This window comes from Nelusetta ayraudi, unplaced genomic scaffold (assembly GCF_046127955.1).
Source record: "Nelusetta ayraudi isolate G7.1 ecotype Tasmania unplaced genomic scaffold, CSIRO-AGI_Nayr_v1 ptg000008l, whole genome shotgun sequence".
Classification (NCBI taxonomy): Eukaryota; Metazoa; Chordata; class Actinopteri; order Tetraodontiformes; family Monacanthidae; genus Nelusetta; species Nelusetta ayraudi.
The window spans coordinates 4,499,935-4,526,998 of NW_027466058.1; the positions used below are offsets into that span (position 1 = coordinate 4,499,935).

The 27,064-nt window shown below is 43.7% G+C and overlaps 5 protein-coding genes across 14 annotated transcripts in view; 2 read left to right on the forward strand and 3 right to left on the reverse strand.

Annotated features, from left to right (window-relative positions):
- Positions 1–24: 24 nt before the first annotated feature.
- On the reverse strand, positions 25–6,308 carry nolc1 (nucleolar and coiled-body phosphoprotein 1). Of its 4 annotated transcripts, none has more exons than XM_076018857.1 (14): positions 6,151–6,308; positions 5,773–5,828; positions 5,366–5,514; positions 5,104–5,264; positions 4,920–5,016; positions 4,672–4,796; positions 4,447–4,582; positions 3,994–4,128; positions 3,823–3,912; positions 3,106–3,522; positions 1,663–2,991; positions 1,264–1,376; positions 1,093–1,173; positions 25–938 (listed from the first exon to the last, which is right to left on the reverse strand). In XM_076018857.1, the coding sequence occupies exons 1-14, from the start codon at positions 6,259–6,261 to the stop codon at positions 780–782; spliced, it is 3,159 nt and encodes a 1,052-aa protein (XP_075874972.1). In that variant the 5' UTR covers positions 6,262–6,308; the 3' UTR covers positions 25–779. The 4 variants fall into 4 exon arrangements, with proteins under 4 accessions (XP_075874972.1, XP_075874970.1, XP_075874971.1 ...); XM_076018855.1 differs by having other exon boundaries at positions 4,920–5,028; XM_076018856.1 differs by having other exon boundaries at positions 5,104–5,267.
- Positions 6,309–6,854: 546 nt separating this feature from the next.
- Positions 6,855–7,187, forward strand: mrps6 (mitochondrial ribosomal protein S6). The gene has a single exon (XM_076018423.1). The coding sequence runs from the start codon at positions 6,855–6,857 to the stop codon at positions 7,185–7,187; it is 333 nt and encodes a 110-aa protein (XP_075874538.1).
- A 2,152-nt stretch (positions 7,188–9,339) lies between these two features.
- psap (prosaposin) lies at positions 9,340–17,283 on the forward strand. Of its 4 annotated transcripts, none has more exons than XM_076018847.1 (14): positions 9,340–9,493; positions 12,149–12,282; positions 12,387–12,461; positions 12,565–12,690; positions 13,205–13,411; positions 13,493–13,636; positions 13,731–13,793; positions 14,667–14,831; positions 14,934–15,026; positions 15,148–15,331; positions 15,881–16,044; positions 16,133–16,213; positions 16,389–16,496; positions 16,613–17,283. In XM_076018847.1, the coding sequence occupies exons 1-14, from the start codon at positions 9,460–9,462 to the stop codon at positions 16,646–16,648; spliced, it is 1,614 nt and encodes a 537-aa protein (XP_075874962.1). In that variant the 5' UTR covers positions 9,340–9,459; the 3' UTR covers positions 16,649–17,283. The 4 variants fall into 4 exon arrangements, with proteins under 4 accessions (XP_075874962.1, XP_075874964.1, XP_075874963.1 ...); XM_076018849.1 differs by having other exon boundaries at positions 13,731–13,787; XM_076018848.1 differs by having other exon boundaries at positions 13,205–13,405.
- slc29a3 (solute carrier family 29 member 3) lies at positions 17,097–22,463 on the reverse strand. 2 transcript variants are annotated; one of them, XM_076018851.1, is made up of 6 exons: positions 22,334–22,463; positions 20,998–21,416; positions 20,339–20,421; positions 19,748–19,974; positions 19,332–19,494; positions 17,097–19,025 (listed from the first exon to the last, which is right to left on the reverse strand). In XM_076018851.1, the coding sequence occupies exons 2-6, from the start codon at positions 21,301–21,303 to the stop codon at positions 18,395–18,397; spliced, it is 1,410 nt and encodes a 469-aa protein (XP_075874966.1). In that variant the 5' UTR covers positions 21,304–21,416; positions 22,334–22,463; the 3' UTR covers positions 17,097–18,394. The 2 variants fall into 2 exon arrangements, with proteins under 2 accessions (XP_075874966.1, XP_075874967.1); XM_076018852.1 differs by having other exon boundaries at positions 22,339–22,446.
- Positions 22,464–23,652: 1,189 nt separating this feature from the next.
- unc5b (unc-5 netrin receptor B) overlaps positions 23,653–27,064 on the reverse strand; it is a 54,522-nt gene continuing 51,110 nt past the window's right edge. For all 3 annotated transcript variants that reach the window (XM_076018860.1, XM_076018859.1, XM_076018858.1), the window contains 2 exons: positions 26,835–27,013; positions 23,653–26,246 (listed from right to left, as the gene is read on the reverse strand). In XM_076018860.1, coding sequence (XP_075874975.1) covers positions 26,081–26,246; positions 26,835–27,013 — 345 coding nt within the window. In that variant the 3' untranslated portion in view covers positions 23,653–26,080. The remainder of the gene's footprint in view (positions 26,247–26,834; positions 27,014–27,064) is intronic.

Here is a 27,064-nt window from a genome sequence, read left to right on the forward strand (position 1 = left end):
ACCTTTAAATGACAGGACAACACATTACGTTGAGGTTTTAATTACTGCTACAAGAGTTAACAATAAAAAAAAAAACAGATAGAGTAGTTCAGACAGTAGAATCAAATAATGGCTTCTGAAATTTGATAGAGCGAGAGTCTTGTAGGAGTAACCTTCCACCAGAACGGTTTCATAACAACAATGGCTGACAACACGGACTGCAAAAGTTGAAATGAAAAATAAAAATAAAACATAACTTGATTATCTACAGTATCAAACTTAGTTCTATTGTCCATCTGTTCATTTAATGTAAAGACCAAATACCCTCTGGCACAATCCCTCCCAACATTTAAATGAGACCAACGCGCGAAAAGAAGACGGTACAAACTTCAAAAATTCCTATAGATTTAAAATCATCATTGCTTAACACATAAAGAAGCACTGAGAAGGGATTAGCAACATCCATACATAAATGAAAGATGTTTTACAGAATGAGCCCATGTCCGTCACATTAGGGGACAAGTTAGGAGTAAAAACAAGCAAAAAGGGGAGACTTTCTTTCGGTCTTTTCAGGGCATGCAGGTGGCCTGGAGCCACCTAGTGGCTATAAGTGGTAATACGGTCACATGGGCACTGACCTGTCTGCAGTACAGTTAAACGTCACAACTGTGAAAACAGCTCTACTGCTCGGAGATGCGAGTGTGAAGACTGACCGATACCTAAACAGGGTAAATGAGTGTGTGTCGCAGCGGCTGGCTGCCGTTTGTGAGACTCAGTCCATTCCAGCTGGGACAGCGTCCTCAGTCACTGTCAAACTTGATGGAGTTGATTGAGGTGGAGATGGCCCCTCCGCGGTAGCTTCCCCTCTTCTTCTTTGTCTTCTCGTGGCGGAAGGACTTGCCCTTTGTGTACTTGAGCACGTCGTTGGCTTTCTCGCCCCAGTCTCCGTTTGCTCCCCTCTGCAGCGAACCGACAGACAAGATTCAGTGGCCTACTTGGGACATTTTCCAACCGACGACGCCAATGCTGACATTCCAAGAACCGTTTAGGCTGATGGATAACGACAACGCGTTGCAGATATTGCATGACGCTCGCATAGCGTTGTTCTCTTACCTTTGCGGAAAAAGAATTGTCTCCAAGACGGGGGTCCACGCAGACGTCTTCCTCGACTATTCTACGGAATGGGACGTTGGACTGAAACACAAGTTATTTCAATTAGACCGTTAATGCCAGTGAAGTCCGTTTTATCCTGCACGTTTTCAGGTCATTTCAAAGTCACGGTACCTTTTTATTGGCTTTTGGAAAGGTCTGGGGTGTGGTTGTTGCCTTCTTATTTTTCGGCGTCTTGACTTCTTCACTTCCTGAATCGTCACCTGCTTTTCCTATTCCATTAGTACCTTTATTTAAAAGGAAGAATAAGTGAGGAATGTTTAAATTTCACATGCGGAATTGCTGTTCAGGAAAGGCACTTTTATTCAGTTGAATACATGTGTGACGAAACTCCCAACACTCCCAACTGGTTTTAAAAACACAAGCTGTTGAAATCAAGTAGAGGCCGACTCTTCAGAATGAAGTTGAGCAGCCAATGAACAATTTTAGTAATTTTGATAAAACATTTGCCACCTTTGTGGTGACCAACTTTTTAAAATGAAATTTGGTTTGACATTGCTTACTGTAACCTACCATTTGCAGGGGTGGTGGGTGCTGTGGCCGCTGCCTCTTCCTCCTCTGAGGAGCTCTCTGAGGAGCTGCTGCTCTCTTTAGCTTTAGCTGCAGTCTTAGCAGCAGGGGTCGCAGGTTTCTTTGCACTCTGTTTGGCCTTTTCCTCCTCCTCTTCCTCAGAGCTGCTGTCGCTGGACGAAGACTTGGCCGGCTTTGCCGGGGTCTTGGTTGCTGGGGTGGCCACCTTGCCGTTGGCAGCGGCAGGCTTGGCTGGGGTGACGGCCTTCTTGGGTTCCTCTTCATCGCTGGAGCTGTCGTCGCTCGACTCCGAGGAGGCGGCGGCGGCTTTCTTGGCTGCTGCGGCTGGACTCTTGGCTGCTGGGGTAGCTGGTTTAGCCGCAGCAGGTTTGGATTTCGCCGGCTCCTCCTCTTCTTCAGAGGAGGAGTCGTCAGAGCTGCTCTCTGCTGCAGCAGGGGCAGCCTTTGCCACTGGGGTGGCAGGCTTTGAGGCCGGTGTTGCCGGTTTACCTGCAGCAGGTTTGGCCTTGGCTGGCTCTTCTTCGTCGGACGAAGAGTCAGAATCAGAGCTGCTCTCTGCTGCTGCAGCGGGTTTTGCAGCGGGCTTGGCAGCGGGTTTTGCAGCGGGCTTGGCAGCAGGTGTGGGAGGCTTGGAGGCTGGCTTAGCCTTGGCCGACTCTTCTTCATCGGAAGAGGAGTCCGACTCTGAGCTGCTCTCAGCAGCTGCAGGCTTGGCAGCGGGCTTTACGACAGGCTTTGCAGCAGGGGTGGCTGGTTTAGCTTTAGCTGGTTTAGCTTTAGCTGGTTCCTCATCCTCAGAGGAGGAGTCAGAGTCGGAGCTGCTCTCAGCTGCCGCTGCAGGCTTCGCAGCAGGGGTGGCTGGTTTAGCAGGGGTTGCTGGTTTAGCAGCTGCTGCTTTAGCTTTAGCTGGCTCCTCATCCTCAGAGGAGGAGGAGGAGTCGGAGCTGCTCTCGGCTGCTGCTGCAGGCTTCGCAGCGGGGGTCGCGGGTTTGGCAGCAGCAGGGGTCGCTGGTTTAGCAGCTGCTGCTTTAGCTTTAGCTGGTTCCTCATCCTCAGAGGAAGAGTCAGAGTCGGAGCTGCTCTCGGCTGCTGCAGCGGCCTTCCCCGCAGGGGTGGAGGGCTTTGCGGCCGGTGTAGATGGTTTCGCCGCAGGCTTCGTTTTTGCTGGCTCTTCTTCGTCAGAGGAGGAGTCTTCCGACTCAGAGCTGCTCGCTGCTGCCTTGGCGGGAGGCTTAGCGGTGGCTGCAGGTTTGGCTGCAGGTTTGGCTGCAGGTTTGGCTGGAGCCTCATCTTCTGAACTGCTATCCGAATCTGTTAAAACGTACAATGAGTGCAAAAACTTATCCACTGTACAATCTCCACACAAAATGTGTGGGGTGCAAAAGAAATATGCAAAAATATTTTTGACAAGGCAATTACTCTTACCGGAGCTTGACTCAGCTTTTTTAGCGGGTGTAGCTTTAGCAGGCGTAGCTTTAGCCGGCGTAGCTTTAGCTGGCGTAGCTTTAGCTGGCGTAGCTTTAGCCGGCGTAGCTTTAGCCGGCTGCTTCTTCACAGTCTTCTCCTCCTCCTCATCCGAACTGGAGTCCTCTGAGGAGGACGACTCTTTTGCAGGTGTGGCTTTAGCTGCAACAGGTTTAGCTGGAGCAGCCTTAGCAGGAGTCACTTTAGCTGCAGGCTTCTTCTTCGTCTCCTCCTCGTCTTCATCTTCTGAACTTGATGAGTCTGAGTCAGAGTCCTTAGCAGGTGCAGCTTTGGCCAGGACGGGTTTAACTGGAGCCACTTTAGCTGGGGTGACTTTAACTGGAGCTTTCTTTGTCTCCTCCTCATCTGAGCTTGAGTCTTTATTGTGTGGATGATAACAGAGAAAAAGGAGATAAATTATTAGATAGAATATAACTTAAACCAATGCAAATACTGAAATTAAAAAATAAATAATGATGGATTGGATTTATACAGCGCTTTTCTAGGCACTCAAAAAGGATGAAGCATATTTAAATGCAGTTTTTGAATTTCAAATTCTACAAATCGCTCCAACATTTTAATCACTAGTTAGTTTGGATGCTGTTTCTTTCATTTATTTCTTTTTTAGCACCTCAAATTCTAGTTAGGATTATAGTGATTATTGCTATTGATTGTTACCTGAGCTCTCTGAGCTGGACTCCTGCTTCTTGGCAGCAGGTTTGCTCACAACTGGTTTGGAGGGAGTTGTCTTCACTGGTGCGGGTTTTGCTGTCGGGGTCAAACAGCTGTTAGATAAATGACATTTTAAGATCTCACACTTCAAATTCTAAACACTGGGGCTCCTCTTACGGGCAACTTTCTTTTCTTCCTCATCACTGCTGTCGTCGCTGCTGTCTGAAGAGTCACTCTTCTTGGTTTTAGTAGCTGCGGGTGTCGCTGGAGCTTTCTGGATAGAAGCCGGAGGAGGAACAGCACTGTACGCTCCTGCCAGAGCAGAGGAATGTTGACACAATTGTGACAAACTATTTGACACAGATGTAGCAGAACATGCAAAATGATATAAAATGAGTGCATAGCAGTGAGCACAGTTGCAGTTCTGTTTTGTAAACATGGTCTCCAACACTCAAAATTAATTCAGAATTAATATATGCTGGAAAGTCCTCTGGATGTACCACTTCCTGCGTCCTAGGAAGATTCAGGTTTACTTCACATTTTTGATTTGCAGGTGCAAACAAGCCTCCCTGATTATTCCTTGCTATTGCCAGCAGAACACTTTTTTTTAATTTAAAATCAATAACAAACCTGCTTTAGGTTTTTTGCTGGGTGGAGCCTCATCTTCAGATGAGGATTCCTCACTACTTGATTCGGCGGCGGCGGCGGCAGCAGCAGCAGCAGTCTTTCCTGGGGCAGGTTTTACTGGTGCAGGCTTTACAGGAGCCTGCCAGAACATCAGAGCACAAAGTGTAACTTTTATCAAATGTTCAACTCACAATTCACTTTAAAATGTGGCAAAATTCTTATGCATACCTTGGGTGGCTGTTCGTCCTCAGAGTCAGATGAACTCTCTTCACTGCTGCTTTCCTGCTTCTTCTGCACAGCACCTTTAGCGGGAGCAGCGGCTTTGGGTGTGGTGGCTGTGCCTACCTTGGCTTCTAATATATAGACAAAAAAAATACCACATTAAATTCAGGGAAACTTTTTTTTTTTTTTTTTTAAATCAACTGAAATTTGGTTCACACCAAACAGTCTGAATGACTGTGAGTATATTGGCTCACTTGGTGCAGGGACTTTGGCTGGCTGCTCATCCTCAGAGTCAGACTCTTCACTGCTTGAGCTTTTGTCTTTCAACCTTCCTGTGGGGGCAGCAGGTGGCTTCGCTGGACCCTACATTAATAAATTCCATTTTACTACTAGCCATAATCACATGGAAACTAAATATTTTTTGGAAGTAATTTCTACCGTCGCAGGAGCTTTTGCAGGAGCCTTTGCTGTAGCTTTTGCTGTAGCTTTTGCGGGAGCCTTTGTAGCTTTTTTCTCCTCTTCTGAATCACTGGAATCCTCACTACTGCTGCTGGACTTTGCAGCTACTGCAGCAGCTGCTTTGGCAGGCACCACCTTACCTGCTAAAACAGAGGTAGAGATATATTCCGATGCCAATGATTACTAAACTATGACATTATGGAAACGTTTCTCCCGAATGTATCAGTCCATTCATGTGTACCTGCAGGGGCTGCCTTAGACGGTTTAGTGGCGGCCTCTTCATCTTCGCTACTTGACTCGCCACTGCTGGAGCTCTCTGCACTGGGCTTTGCTTTCTTGGCTGATGGACCGTTTTCAGTGGCAGACTTTCGTTTCTTGGCTTCTGGGGACCTAGGAAGAAGCACAGGGTTAACAGGCAAAATGTATCACCTTTGATTGAACAATAGCGACTGGGATGTTAACTGTATGTGGGGGAAAAAAACAAAAAAAACAATTAAGTGATAAGGACATGTTGGAGTGGACCACATGTGACTGTGACAAGGGACAACTTTTATTTATTTATGTGTTTGTTTGTTTGTTTATTTTTAAAGGCAACACTGACAACCAAGACCAGCATATGAAGTTATCAAACAGACAAAAAACACTCACTTGACCCAGAAGTTGTAGATGCCGACGAGGCTCTCCTCATTTTGATCTTGAGGGGTCTGGAAAGAAACACGTGAAGAACGTAGCTAAACGAATCGTTCAAAATGCAGAAAAACAACGCAAAACGGATTATAGAACACTTTGATGCTGCGACACATGAGCGACTGACTAAGTGTGATAACATCACTGAAGTTCAAAAAGTTAAAATTCTTGAGGGGGGAAAAAACAAGTGCCGAAACACAGTCCGTACACGAGTCCCTGCGGCTGCACGTGTGCTAACGCCGGGCACCATTGCATGTTACGTGCTTGTTCTCTCAACAACTTCAAGACACCGACAGCGCACCCAATTAGCTTGACAGCTGCACCAGGGGAGCCGCTTACCACTTTGGTCTGTTTCAGAAACTGCTGCGCCGCCTTGGTGAATTTGTTCTCCAGGAGGAAGGAATACACGCATTTGTAAAGATCACTCGGTGTCGAGTTTTGCGCCGCCATCTTTTAGCACGCTCCGACAGAAAGGGAGGAGGTAAACGGAAGCGTCACTTGTGCTCACATGTTTAGCCGCACAGTGATGACGTAGTCAAGAAGCCCCTCTAATCCATAGACGTACGAAAACGTATCGGATTTAAACAGCAAAATTAGTATTAAAAAAAAAATTGAATTCGAACTGGTTTTGTTTAATGAAAGCATAATTTAATAACGAAATTTAATTATTGATAATAATATTTTAGGTTAGTACGAGCATAACTACGTCGTTTCATTTGATACGCAGCTACATGTTTTGCTCTGGACTTAAAGAAAAGAAAGATTTAAGAGAGTAATTGAATGCTTAAGTTCGTAGTCTGTATTTTTGAGGGTAGGTATTTGGATTTATGTTGTTTTAGCCAACTCTGTTAGTGTGTGCGTTGTGTTTATAAAACAAACAATCAAGAAGTTTAACGCGGGCGCATCTTTTGTACGTCACTGCTAAAGACCTTTTGCCTTCCTCGTGTCATAACATGGTAGCTGCTGCTCCGGAGATTCTGGCAATGACAACCTAGCACAACTTATAATAAAACGTATTAACTGGGAATTTCTGTACTGAAGCAATGCCTCGCTACGAACTGGCACTGATCCTGAAGGCGATGCAGCGGCCAGAGACGGCGGCGGCTCTCCGGCGGACCGTGGAGACCTTGATGGAGCGAGGCGCGGTGGTCAGAGACCTGGAGAACCTCGGAGAGAGACTGCTGCCCTACAAGATGATAAAACACAACCAGAGGCACAGCCGAGGGACTTACTTTCTGGTTGATTTCTACGCCGCGCCCACCATCCTGACGGGTTTACTGAATCATCTTCACCGTGATGTGGACGTGGTGAGACCCACCGTGCTGCGGAAGGACGCAGTGGTCTCTAACAGCAACTGCTGTGGCCCCAAGGAGTGAATGTAAGAAATAACCAATGGATTTCGCTATGCTTTTTTCATCTACACATTCCACCAAACACTTACTTTTGTGTCTATGCAGAAAAAAGTGAAACATTAAATCCAACTCTCCATTTAAGTCCCCCATACCTGTTCACTGATATTATTTTTGTGACATTTTAGTAATGTCTGACCATTTGAAGCATACCATTGTTTTGTAGAAGTAACATGGTGATAGACATAGCATCAGAACGTTCATTGAAAAATATATATGGTTATTACATAGTTTGCCTAGCAGAATGCATCATTTATTTTTCTTAAGTGCACTTCAAACGCAAACTGTGTATCATTTCCTGCTTTCTCCTTAACATGATGACTTTAAAAGAAATATGTGGGATCAAGTGATTAGGTGATCAGGTCAGCCCACGGTCACATTGTTTGCAATTTACTTCTTTGCATTCAATACGACTAAATCACATTTAAGGGGCCTCTAAATACCTAGTACATATCCTTGCTAAAATTCAAGAATGGAAGTGAATAACTTGTAGACTGGTTCTGATTAAGAAAACATAAAATCATCAATATTTTTTTACATTATTCATATATGTAATCACTTTTATATTGTTATTGTCACTGCCCTCAGAAACACACTCGAGGTGTTCATGCATGTGGTGAACTTTGTTTTCTGTTCATTGAGAGATCACATTACGCTGAGTAAGCTAAAATGAACTCCAATAACAGCTGTTTTTACTGTTTTACAGGGTTTTTTTTGCAGCCCTTGCCCAGAAGATGTACAGTGTACAGTAGTGTTGCAGTTTCCCTTGATGAGCTCTCTCACAGCTCTTGGCCTACATTAAATGTTGTACCACAATAAAATACTTTTTCTTACTTGTTATATTGTTTTTGACTGTCATTGAGCACTTGCACAAACTCACCATGCTTAGAATCAATATGAACAAAATTGCTTTGTCTTAAAATCATTGCTATTTTGTGATTATCCATGTCTTAAGTAGCATCTAAAGCCAATTAAGCACTTTACAAACAAATTTGAACCTTTTTACCCGTCGTATACTAGATACCATGGCCATACTGTTGCGTTATTGGAGTCATTTTGGTAGGCAATGACCTGCCATGCAGAGTTGGCTCCTAACATGTTTCTCTTCGCTCCTCCTGTGTCCTGGTTTTAATTCACTTCACTTGTATCACACTTAAAAGTCCAGAGTGTAAAAATTTTCAGGAAGCCCGGTATTTAAGGAGGCCTGCCTAAAGGCGCGTTTAGTATTTAGTGCTGTGTCAGGCAGGCTTCTTTAAATACCTAGTTTCCTTTAAAAAAAAAAAAAAAAAAAAAAAAGGGGGGAAAAAAAGGAAGATGCAGCTAACTGACCCTTGGTCTATATATATATTCTTATATATATGAGAACCATTCCAAGGCTTGGAAAACCAAATTACTTTTATTGTACTGGGTTGGAAAACCATAAATTACTTTTATTGTACTTAGTATACACTCTTATTAATGTATTTATGGGCAATAAGCCAAGCTTTTACTGATATAGTAATCATAAATCAAGCCAAATTTTACATACTAGAACTTTAACCCCATATCATTATTATACAAGCCGTTATTGCAGGCTGTCGGTGCATAGCCAGAGCAGAGGGCACTCAATAGTTTGTTGCGGGGACAATACAGCAACCCCCATACAAGTGGACCTACTATGTTACATAAATATAAATATCCATTATTAGCAAACAAAATCAACAGTATTTATTAATTTGCCGAAACTTGAAACACTGCGCTATTTCAAATAATAGGAACTGTCACATTGATAATAAATCTTTCTAAAAAGTTTAGATAGCAAAAATACAGTGTACAAAAGTATACAAAATCGGCTTGATTTGATATAACAAACAGATCAGTAAGCACATACCAACCACATAAGTATTTGATAAGAATGATAATTTGGTGAAAACGAGTTTATTACTCAACATATTTTATTTATCTCTTTTAAATCTGAGTTAGTAATTTAATAGTTTAATAGTCATTTCTGCAAAATGGCAACGGCATGTTTAGTGGAATATTCGGTGTGAATTAAAGGCACGCTCGACTCGACGTTTTGAAACAGCGATCATCAGACTCCGACTGCGAGCTGAGTCACATGGCTCGAGTCAGCTGACAGTGAGGCATAAAGGCATCAACAACAAGCCCTACCGTCTGCATTGCAGTTCTCAGTGCTCTACGGATAGCTTCGCTGGATGCCGAGAGGCCAATAACAAACGATCCGGGAAACAGCAGAGTCATGTTGCTTTTAACTCTTCTGTTCGCCTCTTCAGGTAATACAAACTCTTCACTGTTTGGCGTCTTGCTTGTACATGATCGACGATACTATTTCGATAGCTGACCTTTAAATTGATTGACAATAAATCCTTGCGCGTTGTGTAACTCATGCACAACATATGAAACACGGAAGTCGTTTTCAAAGACGTTAGCTTTCGTAAACTACGCCGGGCCGCGTACTTATGATGGAACGCGTAAACAAACTACGCATGTGTCTCTCCGCGTGTTCAGTTATAACATTTTATTAAAACAATTGAAACGGTGCATTTTAAACTCTAGGTTCAGAATGGTTTATTAATCCTGACTCTTCACTATTTCAAGGCGTCACTGCTGGCCTGCCTACGACTAGGCTAACTTTAGCCACGAGCTAACGCTAGCTGCGTAGCTAGAATACAGCAGCAACTTCGGCTTAACCTTTGTGGGGAAAAGACAACAACTCGGTCACCAATTTTTATGGTAAAGATTTATGAACATAAAATGTCTCATTTGGCCACTGACTTAAATGTAATCTCAACTACGCTGACAGAGAATTGACATAGTGAGGTAACTTGCAGAAGTATTTCACGTCAAAGACATGTCAATTTTTATGTATATACATGTCTACATTTTTTGATATATATGTGTGTGTATGTATATGTATATGTATGCGTTTGCACGAAGACATTTGCCCTTTTGAGTACTTAACCACATTGATAGCCCAGTTAGCTTATCTACAGGTTCTGTTCAAAGTGGGTCATTGAAGTCACCAACGCAATCACCGCAATAAAGCGTCGTCAAACTTATGAACTGAAATAGACGCCTGCCCAGACCGTGACCACATGTTGACATGGTATCGCGGTATTTGAAACACCGGACGGAAATACAAATGCTTTTGTCAAAGCATTCCACATTTTGTGCCAGTATTGGTTTTCATAAGTCCAGGTATTATGTTCTTGTATTTATTACTTATCAGTGTGGCATCCGGCTTAAAAGTGTACTTGATCCCTTCTTTTTTCCCTTTCTTTCTTTCTTTCTTTCTTTCTTTCTTTCTTTCTTTCTTTCTTTTTTTTTGCCTCCTACAGGGATTTCAGGTCAGGTCGTGTGTTCTGTTCGCTTCCCTTTTAAACAAGAGTCACTATCTAAAAATAAGGATTGTGTTGCACTTTCGTTTGACGTTTTGCTGTCTAAAATGAAATATGACATTTTTTTGTCATGTGCTTTTGATTTGTTGTCAACCATGTTGAATGCCGTCTTTCAAATCGCGTTTCCCATTCTTAATATAAAGTGTAAATGTTCCAAGGTTCTTGTTCACCACAAAGCTTGCTAAGTGAGTCCAAATGATTTTTTCTAATAATACTGTATTTATAGACATGCCACAGCTGTTTTGCTGCTGCTGCAATTTCCCACTGGTTTGAACAAGCTAAGGAACAGTCTGTTAACTTCACTAGGTTTTTTTTTTTTTTTTAACTGCTCATGTGACTGGGATAGTGTTGAAAAGGGAGTGTCCTGTCTTCTCGGCATAGGCCCTGATCTAGTTAAACGCTGATAAGATTTGTTGCCGCCACCTCTCTCATCATATCAGTACTTCGTCAACTGACATGGATGAACTTTGACCACAACTTGGTTCCAGATTTTTGTTTTCTATTTAGGACAGTGCTTCAAGTATTAAATCATACTGTATTTTTTTATTTATTTATTTTTGCTTCTGCCCCCCCCCCCCCCCCCCACACACACACACACACACACACACACACACACACAATTTAAAGGATGTTCTTGTTAATGTGAAATGGCACAGCACGTTCTTTTTGGGTCTTTTCCGCCTGAGCAGTTTCACCTCCCTAAAAAGGGAAGTGTTATTAATAACTGAAGTCCCCTTGTTGTTTTCTTTTTATTAGGAACTGTACATTTTAAGACTGGTTACAGGTGGCCGTGGCAAAGCTCACCAGATTAAAAGGCAAATACTGTAACTTTGTTTTCAGAGCTAATAGGATTTAGAGTGTTTTTCCTTGGCATTAGTTACAAAACAGTGGGGATATCATTCTATTTCCCCTGTTTTTTTTAAATATGCTAGTTCATTTTTCAAAGTGTAGGTTCTGTGATACACTTTAATTTTTTTTGGCGGTGCTCTATAATTTAGCTGTGACCACAAGGCCTCTGTGTAGATCCTCTTTAGACTAAAGGCTAGCCAAGTTAATTATCGCCCACTGTCAGTTCTATTGCAACATCTACTCTGGAGGGAAAATGCTCCACCAAAACAGAGGTGCCACATGTAGCATGACAACCTTAGCTATGCCTGGCTATTTTTATTACACTTATGATGTATTTGGTATTAAATTGAATTGTTTGTGTTAATGTTGTCATTTGCAACATCTCTTTATAAAAATATCTAAATACATTTTGTCTTGATAGCGTGAGAACTGCTTTTGCAAATATTTTAAATGATTAATCGACCTTGAACTTCCTCATTTCACTTTGGCTGGAGCCACCTGTATTAAGCCTAATTCATACCCTCACTGTGGTGTACAACGCTCATTGAAGATGCTACATTTTTGAGAAGTTGAGGATCTTTCTGACTCGGCGTGGCCCACTGTCTTCACGTGTTTGCTTTTCTCAGTCTGATAGATTAAGTTTCCTAATGTGTGCTTTCTACTGTTTTGTCTTTTCAGCAGCAATAGCGACCCCTCTGCTCGGCACTGAACAGTGTGCTCGTGGCCCCCCCTACTGGTGTCAGAATGTAAAGGCAGCCTCTTTGTGTGGCGCTGTGACCCACTGTCAACAGAATGTGTGGAATCAGCCCCACATGGTACGAGGTTTTCTATTAAATATCCCCTTCCTGTCACATCTGTAGACTGAAGTGTGTGAAGTGTACATTGATTTCGTATTCCATTTCCAATATTCTTATTTCAGAAAACCGTTCCTTGTGTCTTGTGCAAAGAAGTTCTGACAGTCGTGGACCAGATTCTGAAGGACAATGCCACTGAGGTAAAAACAAAGGAGGAATTCAGACGTTAATTGAGTCTAACTGTTAATGTATACATGCACCCACACTTAACAACGATTCACTGATTTATTGCTGTGATTGCAGGGTGAGATTCTTGGCTACTTGGAGAAAGCCTGTCAGCTCATCCCAGATCAGGGTTTAACGGCTGAGTGCAAGGAGATGGTGGACAGCTATTACCCAATCCTCATTGCAATCATTACTGGGGAACTGGTTAGTAACGCCACTCTGCTTGCAGAACACAACGTGGATTTCAAACCTGTTTTTTAAAGGCAACAGGATGAGGGCATTTGAGGCATTCATTGAGTGAGCTCATCAGTTGCGCTTAGGTTTCATATTAAAATGAAGCCTTTTTTTTTTCATCATAATGTTTTAAAACTGAATGGCTTTAGAGTTTATCATTCAGCCAGCCTTCGACACCAGTCAATGGTCCAGCTGCCTCTCTGTGTCAAAGGGGGAAGCAAAGTGCAGCGAGCTGAATAAGGGCTATTGATGGAGAAGTGAATCCATTTCAAACAGGAACAAAGTTATCAGTGTGTCATAAGCGAACCTCATGACACGTTTTCTTTAGTGTCTCTGTCTCAACTCCCACCTGCTTTTGCATTATGACAACGATGACAAGACAAAGATTCTTTTGTCTTGTTCCTCAAAAATCTTAGCTCCTTTTCTTTCCCACAAGGTCGTCTGCCTTTTACCTTTGCTCACACTATGCCTTTTTCCTCAACAGGAGGCTCCTGATGTGGTGTGTGCAGCTATCGGGCTGTGCCAGTCTGAGCAGGCAGCACTGGCTAAACTCCAGGTCAATGAGCAGCTTGCGTCCAACGATATCCCCCTGGTGGATCTCTCCCAGCCTGTTGCTCCTTTCATTCTCAACGTGCCCCAGCTCCTTTATCCTCAGGAGGCCCCTCAGCAGGAGACCCCAAAGACGGTACAGGTGTCTTTCGCGCCGGGCAAAATAAATGTTTTCTACTCGTATTTTGGCTCTGACTGGACCTCTTCTCTCCCCACTCGGCAGGAAAGTGGCGACGTGTGCGAGGACTGCATCAAGTTTCTGACTGATGCTCAAGCAGAGGCCAAGGCCAACTCCTCCTTCGTCGACTCTCTCATTGCGAATATCGAGAACCAGTGCGACCTGCTGGGCCCGTCCATGTCTTCACTGGTTAGCGCTCAGACTGGGCGATGGATGTTATGTGTATATAATGCAGTTCATGTATATTAACTGTTTTCCCCCCACCCCGGCTTCTTCACTGCAGTGCAAGGAGTATGTCAGCCAGTATGGTAGCGAAGTGGTCGACCAGCTCATGACCATGGTGAGCGTTCCCTCACACTTTCTCACGTCTTTGTAAATCATTTGCATGCCAAGAGCCTTATTTTATAACATGGATTTAACCATTTTATTCTAATACTCATCGATCCCAATCATTTGCCTATCAAAGATAATGAGCCCATGACGATCTGTATGTCTCTGTGGTGCCAAAGTGATAAACATTTAGGAGGCACCGCATGGCTTGCTCCACCCCCCCCCCCCCCCCACCTCTGACTTTAAGCAACTTCCTGCCTGTTTCTGACTGTCTTTCTGTTTTACCCTCCATTCATGTTCCCCTGCTTTGTTTTCTCCTGCGCTGCTCCCCAGGAACAGGTAGGTCCTCTCTCATTCAGCCTCTAAGCTCCTCCCTCTCAATACCGTCCGCACCGAACACCGCTTCCCACTCTCTCTGTGGCATTGACTGTACGTGATCTAATTACCCTACATAACATCTCCAATTTGTTTGACTTGTGACTTGAAACTGAAGGCATCTGTCTAAAGTCTCAGCCACTGCCACATCGTCTTGACGACGTCCACATTCATGCATGCGGTATTGAGCTGTGCTTGGATTTTCAGTTTGCATCCGACCTGCACCGTTCCTTACTAACATCATATTTCACCCAGCCGTGGCTTTTCCGACAGGATGCTTCACAAAGCAGCAGTATTCACAGTAGCAGTAGTCTTTGGCTGTCTGGGGTTGTGTTGAAGGTGTTGCTCTTAGATAGATTTTCTCTGGTTTGTGTTAACTGGTTCACACTGCATGGATGTGAATACTGTGTAATATTATGCAGCTCGGAAACTGGTTTTGTTCGCTGCATGTCGTGTGAACTTGGAGGCCCTCTGGCTGTTTCCCTAATGTAAATTCCTTGCTCTCTCTCCTCAGGAACCCAAAGATATCTGCGTCTATGCTGGCTTCTGCTCTAAGAAGAAGTCCACTCCCATGCTGAAGCTGCAGCCTGCCATGACTGTACCTGCAGCCAAGTCTGTACCTGCCGCTAAGCTTTTCCCTGCCACCAAGGTGGAATCTGCCCCCGTGAAGTCTGCTGTGGTAGGATATCGGAGCCGCCTGCCACCTGACCCCCTTTTACACCCCCCCCCCCCCCCCCTATATTTACATGCAAGTCTGAACTCTGCCTTCTTTGCGTTGCAGAATGTGGTCCGTGTCCGTGAATCCAAATTTTGCACCATTTGTGAGTTTGTGATGAAGGAGTTGGAATCCAAGTTGGAGGATCAGGCAACGGAGGTAGGATGTGTTCTGACTGCGTCCAGTCTGGTCATAGCTATCCACAAAATGACGCCAGTCCGCTCGTGTGCTTAGTCTGGCTCTGCAGTCAAGCTGATCCCTCAACATCTGTCTGTTTCAGGAGGAGGTGATTAAAGCTGTTGAGTCGGTGTGCAGCTACCTGCCCCCCAGTCTGAATCCCCAGTGCAAGGACCTGATTGAGACCTATGGAAAGGCCATCATTGAGCTGCTGGTGCAGCAGGCTGACCCCAAAACGGTGTGCACAGTGTTGGCGCTCTGCAATGACGACCACCGCGCTTACGTTGGTAGGTTCTCCCTCCACACAGTCCACTGAAAGCAAGCAATGACAAGAACTGATTGCTTTTCAGTTTTGGTTTCTGCAGCCACTAAACCGTCCTAAAACAAGAATTCAAAACAAAATTGTGAATGGCCTTGATGTTTGTGACTAGAAGGAACTTCAGTTTTAAATTTCCTGTAACATCAAACAAGACTTAGAAAGATGTGTTACTAATGGCTGTGATGGGTAACTTGGGTCTAATATTTTCTTAGCTTTTCACTAATCTTTTGAGTTGGGATATATGAAGGTTACCTCATTTCAATCCATAAGGTCTCTTGCTTGCCTGCAAACATGTTAGCAGCAGTGTATACGCAAGCAAAGACCTTTAGGACAGCAGACTAGTGCTATTACTTCCTCCTGGACTCTTTCAGTGTGTAGATCTTTGGGACCTAAACTGCAGCCAGCCACAAGGGCTTCATCGTGCTGTTTTTTTTTTTTAATGCTCCAATTCATTGACCTTTCTGTGCTTAAGGCCCACAGCGCTGATTCCTCTTTTTTTTTTCTCCCCCCCCCTCAGTTGCTCTCGATAAGACGAGCTTCAAAACCGGCTCCTACTGCGAGGTGTGCAAGGTGGCCGTCGCGTACGTGGATAAACTCCTGGAGAAGAACGCCACAGAAGAAGAGATTGAGGAGGCCGTGAGGAAGGTGTGCAGCTTCCTGCCAGACTCGATAAAGGAGCAGGTAAGGAGGAGCTGCCGCTGATTCCCTCCACCTCTGGGGTTTTCCTTACCGTGCCGACTCACTACACGCCGTTTGCCTGTGTTCACAGTGCGACCAGTTGGTGTCGCAGTACGAGCCAGTGCTCGTCCAGCTCCTGCTCCAGATGCTTGATCCGGACTTCGTGTGCATTGTAAGCTGGGGCTGATTCAGAGTTGATTACAGCGCAAGTGACGTGAACACTCTTGCGTTAGCCGCTCTATCCATCATCATTGCTGATGTTGGAGCCAATAAGGTGTAATTGGGATTTATGGGGTTTTTCCTTCACTTGACGCACTGTAATCTGAGCTGCTGTTTGCCTCTGCCAGAAACTGGGAGCCTGCCCAGGAGCCAAGAAGTTGCTGCTGGGAATGGAACAGTGCGCCTTGGGACCTGACTACTGGTGCAAGAACATGTTAACAGCAACTAAGTGTGACGTGAGTATATTTGACTGCTCTGTGGCTTCAGAGCCTTTTCTTCTGTTTTCTTTTAACCATGTTTGATTATGCAAATGTACTCTGAGAGTCTTGTCTCACTCTTGCTCGTCTTTTAGGCTGTGACTCACTGCAGACGCCACGTGTGGGTATAAAGAAGAGGAGCAGAAACTGACCTATAGGGAAAAAACAAGAAAATACTGTAGTGCTGCTTCCTTCTTAATTTTTTTTTCGTCTTGTTCTTACCATTTTTTAAATTGACTCACGTGACTGCAAAGTGTTTGAATTAACTTTGATATTTCTGGTCGACGTCATGGTGGACAGGGACGGGACGGTGTTTTCTCAGAGAGAAGTACGAAATGATTGATATGTGTCAGTGGTGTGGAGCTCGGCCTGTACCACTCCCTGGAGTGAATGTCACTCTCACATTTGTTTTTGCAGATTTTTATTGTTTGGGTTTACCGCTTGCAGGGTGATGACTTTTATTGCAGCGTCACATGGCTACAATGTGATTACGCCTAATGTTGTTCATCGTTGAGATGACTTGGTATTAATGTGTAAGTGGAAGTGTTTTAGAAGTGTGATAAACCTGTTTTGTAGGGATTTTGTTTTTTCTGATTTAGAGAGCTCAACTCCTCACGCTCGCATCTGGTTTGTTTTTGGGCACTTCCTACTCTTTGCAAATCACTCTAAATACAGAAAGCTTTTTGTTTTGATGTGCACTCTGTCAAAATCCCTGAGCCAACCCATTTTATCCATGTCTTTAACAATAAACACCTTCCCAGTTGAATCGTTTTCGTCTTTTCATTTTAGGTGAGTTCCTACACGTATACATTTCATCAACACGGCTCTGCAGTGTATGTTGATAGTGACTGACTAACTTCAATGGCACATGGCTGCTAATCCTTCAACAGATAAATGCATGCTCCTAATTGAGGTTATCCAAATGTAAATTAATAGCGTTCCTAGCTTTCCTCCTCGTCTGAAATTTAAATACCATATACTGTTAATCAAGGTGCCAGTAAGAAAAAACAAACTCACCAGTGTGGCTGCATGATCCAAACTGACTGAATTGGTGGATTTCCTCACCTGACTGCTGCCTTTATCAAGGAAGAGAACAACAATACAGAAGAGGGACTCGCAACTGTCTTCTTTTTCCATTTAATGCCACACGACTTGGGCAGGTAAATCTAAACCTGCAGAAACCCATCTGGACATTTGAGTTTTCACTAGACAGCCTATAAATCTATTCATCCTCTGCAAGACTTTAGAAGTTGAATCATCGTTTGCATATAATGTAATAATTATGAATGCACACCAATACTCAGTTGCATGCAGTAAAAGAGAATTATGGAAAATAGTTTGAGCCCGAGTTGCAGTTACTTATTTGTATTTACAATGGTAGTTAAATAGTTTGAAAGTCTTTCCACAGCTGTTGCTTACCTGTCACCAGTAAGCCTGCTGCTTAGTTTCTCACCAGAGAGGAATCTGGGTTTGAGCACCAGCATGAGTTTTATTTCACACTCAAACCCACATTTTAGTACCAACTTCAAATACTGTATGGTCATCCAAAAGTCTTTATTTAGTTGAACTTTGACATTTTCAGTGTAACAGCTCTTGTTTGTTCACTCAAAACCTGATAAATTTGTGCAATGTGTTTGTTTGTGGTAGTCTGATCTCAACAGACACCTTGGATTGTAAAGTGTTAACATGATATATGAGGTATAAAACAGCTTTCAAAAATAAAGTATGAGGAAATTGTCTAGTCAAAACACCATGGCAGCCAACTGGCTTTACTGGTTAAGACTGCATTGCAGTATTTCGGGCATGTGGCATTTAATTTTTGACTCACTGCCTCACAACAGTACTGCAAGTAGTTGTAACTTCCCTGTCTTGTCTTGTTAGATAGAGTGCACGATGAGCACAGAGAAGGCAGACCCTACAGCCAGTCCAAGAGTGAGGAAAAAGGACATGACCACTCCTGTGGCCTCGGCCAACTCCCGAGGCACCACTTTTGGTCCGTAAATCATTGGCAACGTGCCTAAATACCCGTTAGAGAGACCGAGTAGGCAGTTAAATACCACAGGGTAGACATCATGGGGGAAGAGCACCGTGTGGAGGCGGCTCCTTGGCTGGTAGTTACAAAACATGAGAAGCGGCACCATTACGGACCGACACAGCACCAGCACAGGCAGGAGTCGGCTCGTGGGTCCGGGAACCTGCAGCCAGGCCGTGGCCTGTCTCCCGCAGAAGTCCGAGAAGTTGTAGAGGAAGAAGCAGGTGATTGGCACAAAGTACGTGGTCGTCCACGGGTTCCTGCTGTCCCCCTGCACAGACTGGATCCCCGACGACACGGCAGGAAACACCGTGATGGAGACGCAGAAGACGTAGAAGACGCTGAGTCCGAGCACCCAGGTTTTCCTGAGGATGGGCTTCAGAGGCGGGACGGAGGCTCGGCTTCCCGCCTCCGATGCTGCTCCCCTCTCATCCGCCGCCCCTTGATCGTTGTGTGTTGCTGTCTGCATGTAGTGCCTGAAAGAGAAAATATGCACTTTACATTTTCTTTAAAAACTATGATTTAAATATTTTTTTCAATACAAAAAACATCAAAACTTAAATATATGAATATGTTGAAAATATATGAAAGTTTAAAATATGAATATAAATTTTATGAACACTATGATCAAATCAGGTCAATGATTGCATTCTGTCGCCATCTGGTGGTGAGTTTAAAGACTACAGATTGAAGAGATTTGACGTTTGCAACTAGTAGTGCAGGTTTTTACAGTACACAGCCTCCATCATCAGGCTTCCCACAAGATTCCAGCTGCTACTGACCTGGAATACGCCAGTTTGGGGAGCAGCAGGTACGAGATGATGCAGATCAGGATAAAGATGTCCGCTGTGATGAAGAAGGCCAGTGCACTCTCGGTGACATCATCCACCGCGGCCAGGTCTACTATTGATGCGACCGCACTCAGTGTGCCTCCCATTGCCTGTCCTGGGATTAAATGAATAGATAAATGAATAAATGAAAAAATAAATAAATAAAAAATAAACCCAAACAGCATTTTTTTGCATTCTTAAGACAGTTCACTGGACATTAGAAATAAAATGAAGAGAGGTGGCTGACATGAAAGTGTTCTGAGGAACCCTTCACACTAAAGCAGGGTTAAACATCCCTACAACAGTGCGGTGACGCTACGGATTCATTTTGAATCAGCGCAATGACCCATTCTGACTGGAAATGATACCTGATATGAGTGCCTGAGAAATCCTCATGGGGAAGTGGCCACTTATCCCGAACATGCTGCCGGAAAAGAGGTTGGAGGCTCCGCTGACGACAGCCACACTGACCAGAGTGCTGGCGAAAAAGGCTGTCCTGCAGCTGGATGTGTCCACCTTCACCAGCACCGTCGTCACCACAAACACCACGAGGATGATCAACAGAGACGACAGGATCCGCACGTTTGAAGACAACCTAGCCAAACAGAAGGGAGAGTTGTGTTGTAGTTAGTTTGTCTGTTTTTTCTGGACTTCTACCTGAAATTAGACTGAGGGTTTGTGTCGTGCTAAGAAAAATCCTTTTTGATTTCAATTACTGGCACAAATAAAAAATTATGAACGGTATTGCTCTGCTGAAATGCTGTGTTAAATGCGAGGAAAATTATTTTCTATTTGTCTCAGTTATGCACATTTTGATCAAAGCCCAGAATCAGTGTCCATGCAGGGAAAAAAATTAATTTGCAATCAATATCGCAGGGTAAGCAACACAACTGGAATCCATTAGTGGCAGTAGCTTTTCTGTGTGTGTGTGTGTGTGTGTGTTTGTGTACTGAAATGACCTGTTCACTAGGAAATAGTTGAGTACCAGGCAAAGCACAGAGGGCACCGTGGATGCAATGGACAGATAACTTTCGAAGTAGTCCTGTGAAGAAATAAAGTATAAAAAAAACGCAGACGTCAAACAATGCATTTGAATCGGCTGAACGTGACAGACGAGTGTCAGCAACAAATGGGGAAGTGAAAGTAATGGAGAGAAAAATCTAAATCGAAGAGATTCTTCTCCTCCCGATCTGTCGATCCCATGCAGTCAAATTAAAAGCTGACCACCGAACAACAGAAAGGTCAGATTAAACGATCCCAGATCTTTGAGAACGCTGAAAAGTCGACAACAACTTAGCATCGTTAGATTGATTAATTTTAACAACACAGCCGCCATACAGAAATCATTTATATCCCACAGAATGTCCTGCATTTTTCCTCTCAGTCTCCAGAATCTACCTCCTTCAAACTTCAACTTAACCTAAAGTGGCCTTGTGACATGTATAATTGCATAATAGTTTTGCAAGACATCTTGCTTAGATGTCAAAGGACACCCAGTCCCAGCAGCGGTCACAGGACCTTCACAGCACTATGCTGTGCATGAAGAATGGCACAAATGTGCATCTTCCTGTGGACTTGCGTGCACAATTAATCACAGCACTGCGTCCCGTTCACTCACACCGAGGTCTGAAAGTTGATCATCGCTCCCGCTGTGACCCGAGCTGTTACTCAGTTTGTAGAGCCAGTAGTGTTTGGCGGTTATGAAGAAGTTCCAGGGCAGCAGGGAGCCGATGCCCAAGAAAAAGAAGATGATATAGACGAAACAGTAAGAGTCTTCTGGGCTGTAGCGCACGGCCAGCGGCACAGGCGAATGTTTAGGCAGAAGTGACGTAGTGGAGCTCCGGTCCTCGCTGTCCTCATCCTCGGACGCTTGGTCGTGGTCCGTAGCGGACGGGAGGTAGGACGAGTTCAGGCTGGACTCCATCGGCTTGCCTTCAACCAGTTTTTAGGGACAGAAAACTGGACACTCACAGGGAGAGGAAAAAGGGGGGGAGGTTGGGGCAATCGGAGGTAAGGCAGGAATTTTTGAAAAGCAAGCTGGAAAAGGAGAAAACACAAGACAATGTCAGCCAAATTCTTATGGAACATTAAGCTGACAAACTGGAGCTTTGAAAAATTCTTATATTTACTAGTCCTGAAAAAAGAGAGGAATCAATAAGATTTGGTTATCATTCAGCCTTGTTATCATTCCAGCAAAAAGTGAACAAATTTAATAAACAGCGCATGGTTTCTCACCTTGCCGTCGCAGCTGCAACTATGTCAACAGAGGCAGCGGAATCATTAACTATGTGATATCTCCGCCTCAACACAGAGTCTAAGTGGCACAGCCTCAGCGAGTCCCGCACAAACAATGCGATTCTTATCAAAACACGAGTGGACAAAAAAAAAAAAAGAAAAAGAAAAAAGAAAGAAGATAAAGCCACTGCAAATTTTCACGTCTGCGGCCATGTGACAGACTCAGCTGTCACACAAGTTTCGCTTCACATCTTCCGAACTGGGAACTGCTTAAAAAACGGAAAGGAGAGAGAGAGACAGAAATAACCTCACACGAGTGCGTGTTTGACAATTTAAGGTTGGGAAGCTGAACTTCTCGTAGACATCAAAAGGAGGCACACTACATGCTTTGTGTGTGCTAATGAGGAAACACACTTCACATGATGCTTAGCCAAGGAAAATCAATTGCACACACTTGTGTGCCACGGGTCACTGCGGACACCTGACTCTCGCGACGCTGTTGTGGCTACCGATTGCAAAATGACTCCGGGAGCCATCCTGCAAGAGACCTTTTAAATTCTCAGCAGTATACTGTTTACGCCTTGCCAAGCGGTATACTGTTTACGCCTTGCCAAGCTTGTGGTGGTCAACGCTAGCTAACTAGGAGACTCGGACAAAACTAGTTAGAAATACATGAGAGTTGCTAACCTCGCATGGTTTGAAAAGGAATGTCAACATACCCCACCGTCGACCGGCAGCTCATTCTGTTGATTCGGGAAGTCTTGCACTGACACACAACAAGTCCATTACACGATTAACTTAGTTTCTGGTCAGCTGACAAACAACATTTTTTTTCCGCCCAAGTTCAACACCCAACGACAACAACTAAATGACTTCCGGTAATGATCCCTTCACAATATAATGCACCATACGAAATATAGAAAAATATAGGGATAGCTTAAAATATATGAGAAACAATGACAAAATAATACATACAGAGCTCGTATTTGTATTAACTCACCCATCGATTGACGTTTATTCTTTTTTTGGTGAAAGAAATCTTTGGAAAAAAAACAGTCGGGAGGTAAACCGGAAGTACTACTCTAACCAAATAGCAAAAATTACCACGTTTCCGGTAAGCGGTTCCTAAATTGAAGTTCACGATGTTGTACTTACATCGCGTTTAAAAGCGTAAGTGTATTTCTGTTGGTATTGCTACAAGTAGTTTTAAATAAAACCTTCGATATTTTTTTTAAATAACTGAGGCATTACTGATTATTATTATTACTCCTCCTCCTCTTCCTTCTCCTCTTCCTCCTCCTCCTCGTCCTCCTAATAATAATAATAATATGAAACATTCATTCACTTTCATGAGACATATATGTTTATCACACAAACAGTTTGTGGTTTGATAAAATTATATTTTTCAGAAAGAAAATTGTACTTTAACTTCACTCATTATTATTTTTTTTCACATTGTAGCTTCTATTCACTATATTTGGCACCGACAAAATTAAACCTTAGAATTATTAATGTTGTTTAAAAACGTAGCAGAAAAGATTTTAACATCTCTTAATACGGCGTTGTGCTTTGCAGCTTGAGAGGCTATACACCTCAATATCCAGAAGAGGGCAGTATTAGACAGCAAACGGGTTTAAACATTAACCGTATAAATTACGATTACCAATACATTTGTAGCATAAAATAACTACTTTCACGATAGAAAATATGAAAACAATTTTACAAAATTATTATTCTCCAGTAAGTGACTAATGCATTATTTGGATGTGAGTGGTTGAACTGAAGAGACAAACAAATTTACATTCTCATTACTTGGAATAGTGTTTCATTAATTGTGGTTCTGATGAAAGATTTACGTGTTCCTATTCTACATTAATCTAAACAGAGTGTTGTCTGGCATCAAAATCAGATCACAGTCACACTAAATGGCTCATGGTCCAACTTGACAAATCTCATACAGCCATCCCACTGTTGTAATTTGCACCGATGACGTTTGGAATTGCACTTTTGACATTCACAATAAGAAGACACAGAGCAGTTAAACTAAGAAATATAATTTATTGCATAAAAATTATATTTAGTTACAGGTAAGAAGGCTAGATGTTTATGTACAATTGGTTCTTTACAGATAGAATAATGTCACTGAATCCATCTTGTTTTCATAAAAATGTCTGTCTTCTCAAACAAAGGCTAATTTTCTCTCTCTTATGAGATCAAAGGTCCAACAGAAACTTGAGAAATCTGGACGAAGAAACACTGTAGTCTACAGCTAGCCAGTCTTTAACAAGATTTGAAGAAGGAAAAAAAAAAACGTCCCGCAGTGCTCAGGGATCTGAAGAACAGAACCAGTCATGTTCAGACGTTTCCTTGTGGACCTGCAGGACCTGAGTCCATGGTGTTAGTCCAGACTTGTTTTGTAGCCACTGCACCACGTTGTTTTGCTCCTCCCGTATGTGCTACATCAGTGAGTAATCCATTCCTTCCGATTCCAGATTGTGAATACATCATAACAACAACAACAAGAAAAAAAAAAAAAAAGCTTAATCCACTCCTAAATCACATTAGGATACAGTATCAAAACCCTGTCAATGCCCTGATCTGAAAAAATAGAATTAATCTTCCAGGAAACAAAGAAGTCAAAATGCTTCGCTCTTCTTTTCTACTTTGCATAGCACTTAAAAAAAGAAATGACAGATCACAAGCATGTGCACGCAGTGAGAGCGCACATGCAGCTGCCCTATCACTCATTTAATACACACACACATACACACACACACACACACACACAGTCACACAAAACAGTGATGTGACTCACTGTTGTAGCGGAGGGATACTGCCTGTGTTTTGGTTTTAGTGGTTTCAATGATATTAACACTTTTTTTTTTTGCCCCCGGTTGAAAAAAGCACTCAGTAATACACAAAAAAATGATCAATGACAGTGTTTCAATTCCCATTTAACAGTGACTGAAAGAACAGTATTGATGTTGCAATTTGAGGACCATGACCACGAGGCAAATGGCTTCGTCAGAGGGTTAACAATATGTAGTTAAGAAAACAGAGACCTGTCGAATAATTGAGCTACGCGTTGTTGGATGGAGACACTCGTAAATGAACACAGAATAAATCGAAACATAATGCAGCTAATATTGAGATACAATTGACGGCACCTTGCTGCCTATTGATTCAGGCATCTATGACCTCTGGGTTGACATCCAGCGCTTAGCAGTGTAAATTGCTCTCAGTCAAAGGCAAAACCAAAACACCTCTAATTTACAGATTATGCTTTACACTTTCAAACGATAAACAGGATTAAAAAAGGACAAAAAAAAAAGAAACAAACATGGTTTTAGTAATCACAACTGAGGCATCTGCTGTGCACCAGACTCCTCTTATTTGCCCCGCTGCACGAGAGTAAAAAAAATCAAACTGCAACCCGGTGGTCGCAACAGGTTTCTACGCACACATTAAAAGCAAAGACAAAGGGAGGTGGGGGGAAATCCACAAATATGGATAATAACTTTAAGAGCGTTCCCTATAGGAAACTTTTAAGGGATAACCAGAAAGCTCTCCTGCGGTTCATTCTCGACAGATCGGCAGAGTGCAGCAGAGTGATATGGGAGCGTGAGGAGGGATAAAAGAGAAACCCTCTTGTGAGTCAGGATGATATGAAGAGGCTTTGAGGCATTTGTTGGTACAATATAAAGAGTCTAGTTATCTGCAAATTCCTCACACAAACTTCCCGACTCGGCCTCCCGCAACAGACGAGAGGCAGCTTTTTTGTTATTTCCAGCCCGAAGCGGCCTGCTCAAACCTTAAAAGCTCCAGGCCCTCGCTGCTCGCTCCTGTGATTTGTTGACAGTCTGAGCAGCCAGACGGGGAATCCTGCCTGGGCCGTTTGATTCAGAGCTGGGTAATGGCCAGTTATTCTGCGTTGGGGTGTGTTGGGAGTGCGCCTGCAGCCTGAGGAGGTTGCAGACAGGTTGCTGATGCCTGTCCCCCGCTGCACACTGAGGATGACCATGTGGGAGTGGAGGGGGGTGGGCCCGAGATTCAGTGTTCCTTTGCCATAAAATCACCACTGATCCATCCAAATACTTCTGTGTCCCCGATCACGATTGGTATAGAAATTAGCATCATTTTTTATCAGCTCGGATCATTTGTTCCCCTCACATTTCACAGACTGGAAAAAGAAAGTGCCTCATTAAATCAGGTTGGCATTCATCACGGGACGGCCCAGATGGGAATGTCTGACTGTGGCGAGAACGGCAGATCAGGGAGCAGTGAGGAGAAAGATGAGGCAGAGGGCGTGAGGAGAGAAAAAGCCTCTGAGAGCTTGTGATTTGTGTTTGGGTGTGCATATTCAAAGGCAGGTATTTATATATATATGTATTTTTTCCATCGTGGAGGCGAGGTGGGGGTGCGGTGGGGTGGTCTCGCTCGCTCCCTCTCTGGTTTTTCTTCAACAATCAACAGTCCCCGTCCGTTGTCATGACGACCAGCACTTCGCTTTTGCCCATCTCTTCCAGCGCGGTCGCCAGAGAGACCAGGTCGGCGTCGGCCTGGTGACAAGCTTCCCACAAGTCCAGGAGAACACCTGTCGGGCTTGGCTTTGTCGCAAAGTAGTTCAAGTACCTGCGGACAAAGGCAGAGCAGGCAAGCTGTAACAGGAGCCGAGTGCAGCCGGGGCGCTGATGTTAATTGGAATCAGTTTTTTTTTTTTCCATGGGCGGAGGTTTTCAACCACTCAACTCACTCGTTTGCTGTCAGATAATGTGAGGTGTGCCGTGAAGAATTGATCAATTTAACTTAATTTGTCAAAAAATAACATTCCATTGTGGAGTGACTGTGCTTTTAAAGGAATGTAAGTTAACCTGGTTTCCTCCCTGAATTCCTCTCAGGACATCAGCTTTGTGTGCATCTAAACAGGCCCAGCTTTCACACTGAGAGAGTATAAATAAATTAAGAGACTGCATCGTCATTATTTGGCTAAAAAGTCTCATTTTATAATATTTTTGGTTGCTGGTGCGCCATTCTTTCAAGGTCGTCACTCAAAGAAATAGTAAAACGCTGCATAAAGTCATGACATTGCAAATGCAGCTATAGCCACAGCACCTCCACCTCAGCTGCGTTATTATTTTTCTCTGAAACAGACTTTTCAGCACTTCAAAAATGAAGAACCCCCCCCCCCCCCCAAAGTACCAAGAAAGAGAAAAATCGCACCTGTCAAAGCCCAAACTGCGTGCCAGGAGTCTCCAGTCGCATCCTCGAGCACTGGGCACATCCAGACTGGCACAGATCTTCTGGCGGATGGAGTCAGGCAAACGAAAGGCATAAGGTCCCACCTGGGACGAAGGCAGGCAGATACTTCCTGACGGGAGCGGCGAGTGCGGCGGTAGAGTCTGTGTTTGGTGGGAGAGGTGAGAGGGAATGATGGCGATGACAGACACAAA

What these genes read in the sequence shown, in the direction of transcription:
- nolc1 (XM_076018854.1), bottom strand. Translation starts at nt 6,261, where the DNA reads ATGGCGGCGCAAAACTCGACACCGAGTGATCTTTACAAATGCGTGTAT. An exon ending in GGAAGAAAAGAAAGTTGCCC is followed by an intron (nt 3,913 to 3,993) that starts GTAAGAGGAGCC and finishes TGACCCCGACAG; the next exon opens with CAAAACCCGCACCAGTGAAG. An exon ending in GTCCAGCTCAGAGAGCTCAG is followed by an intron (nt 3,523 to 3,822) that starts GTAACAATCAAT and finishes CACACAATAAAG; the next exon opens with ACTCAAGCTCAGATGAGGAG.
- mrps6 (XM_076018423.1), top strand. Translation starts at nt 6,855, where the DNA reads ATGCCTCGCTACGAACTGGCACTGATCCTGAAGGCGATGCAGCGGCCA.
- psap (XM_076018847.1), top strand. Translation starts at nt 9,460, where the DNA reads ATGTTGCTTTTAACTCTTCTGTTCGCCTCTTCAG. An exon ending in TGGAGGATCAGGCAACGGAG is followed by an intron (nt 15,027 to 15,147) that starts GTAGGATGTGTT and finishes TGTCTGTTTCAG; the next exon opens with GAGGAGGTGATTAAAGCTGT. An exon ending in CGACCACCGCGCTTACGTTG is followed by an intron (nt 15,332 to 15,880) that starts GTAGGTTCTCCC and finishes CCCCCCCCTCAG; the next exon opens with TTGCTCTCGATAAGACGAGC.
- slc29a3 (XM_076018851.1), bottom strand. Translation starts at nt 21,303, where the DNA reads ATGGAGTCCAGCCTGAACTCGTCCTACCTCCCGTCCGCTACGGACCAC. An exon ending in AACTATTTCCTAGTGAACAG is followed by an intron (nt 19,975 to 20,338) that starts GTCATTTCAGTA and finishes CTGTTTGGCTAG; the next exon opens with GTTGTCTTCAAACGTGCGGA. An exon ending in TTCTCAGGCACTCATATCAG is followed by an intron (nt 19,495 to 19,747) that starts GTATCATTTCCA and finishes ATTTAATCCCAG; the next exon opens with GACAGGCAATGGGAGGCACA.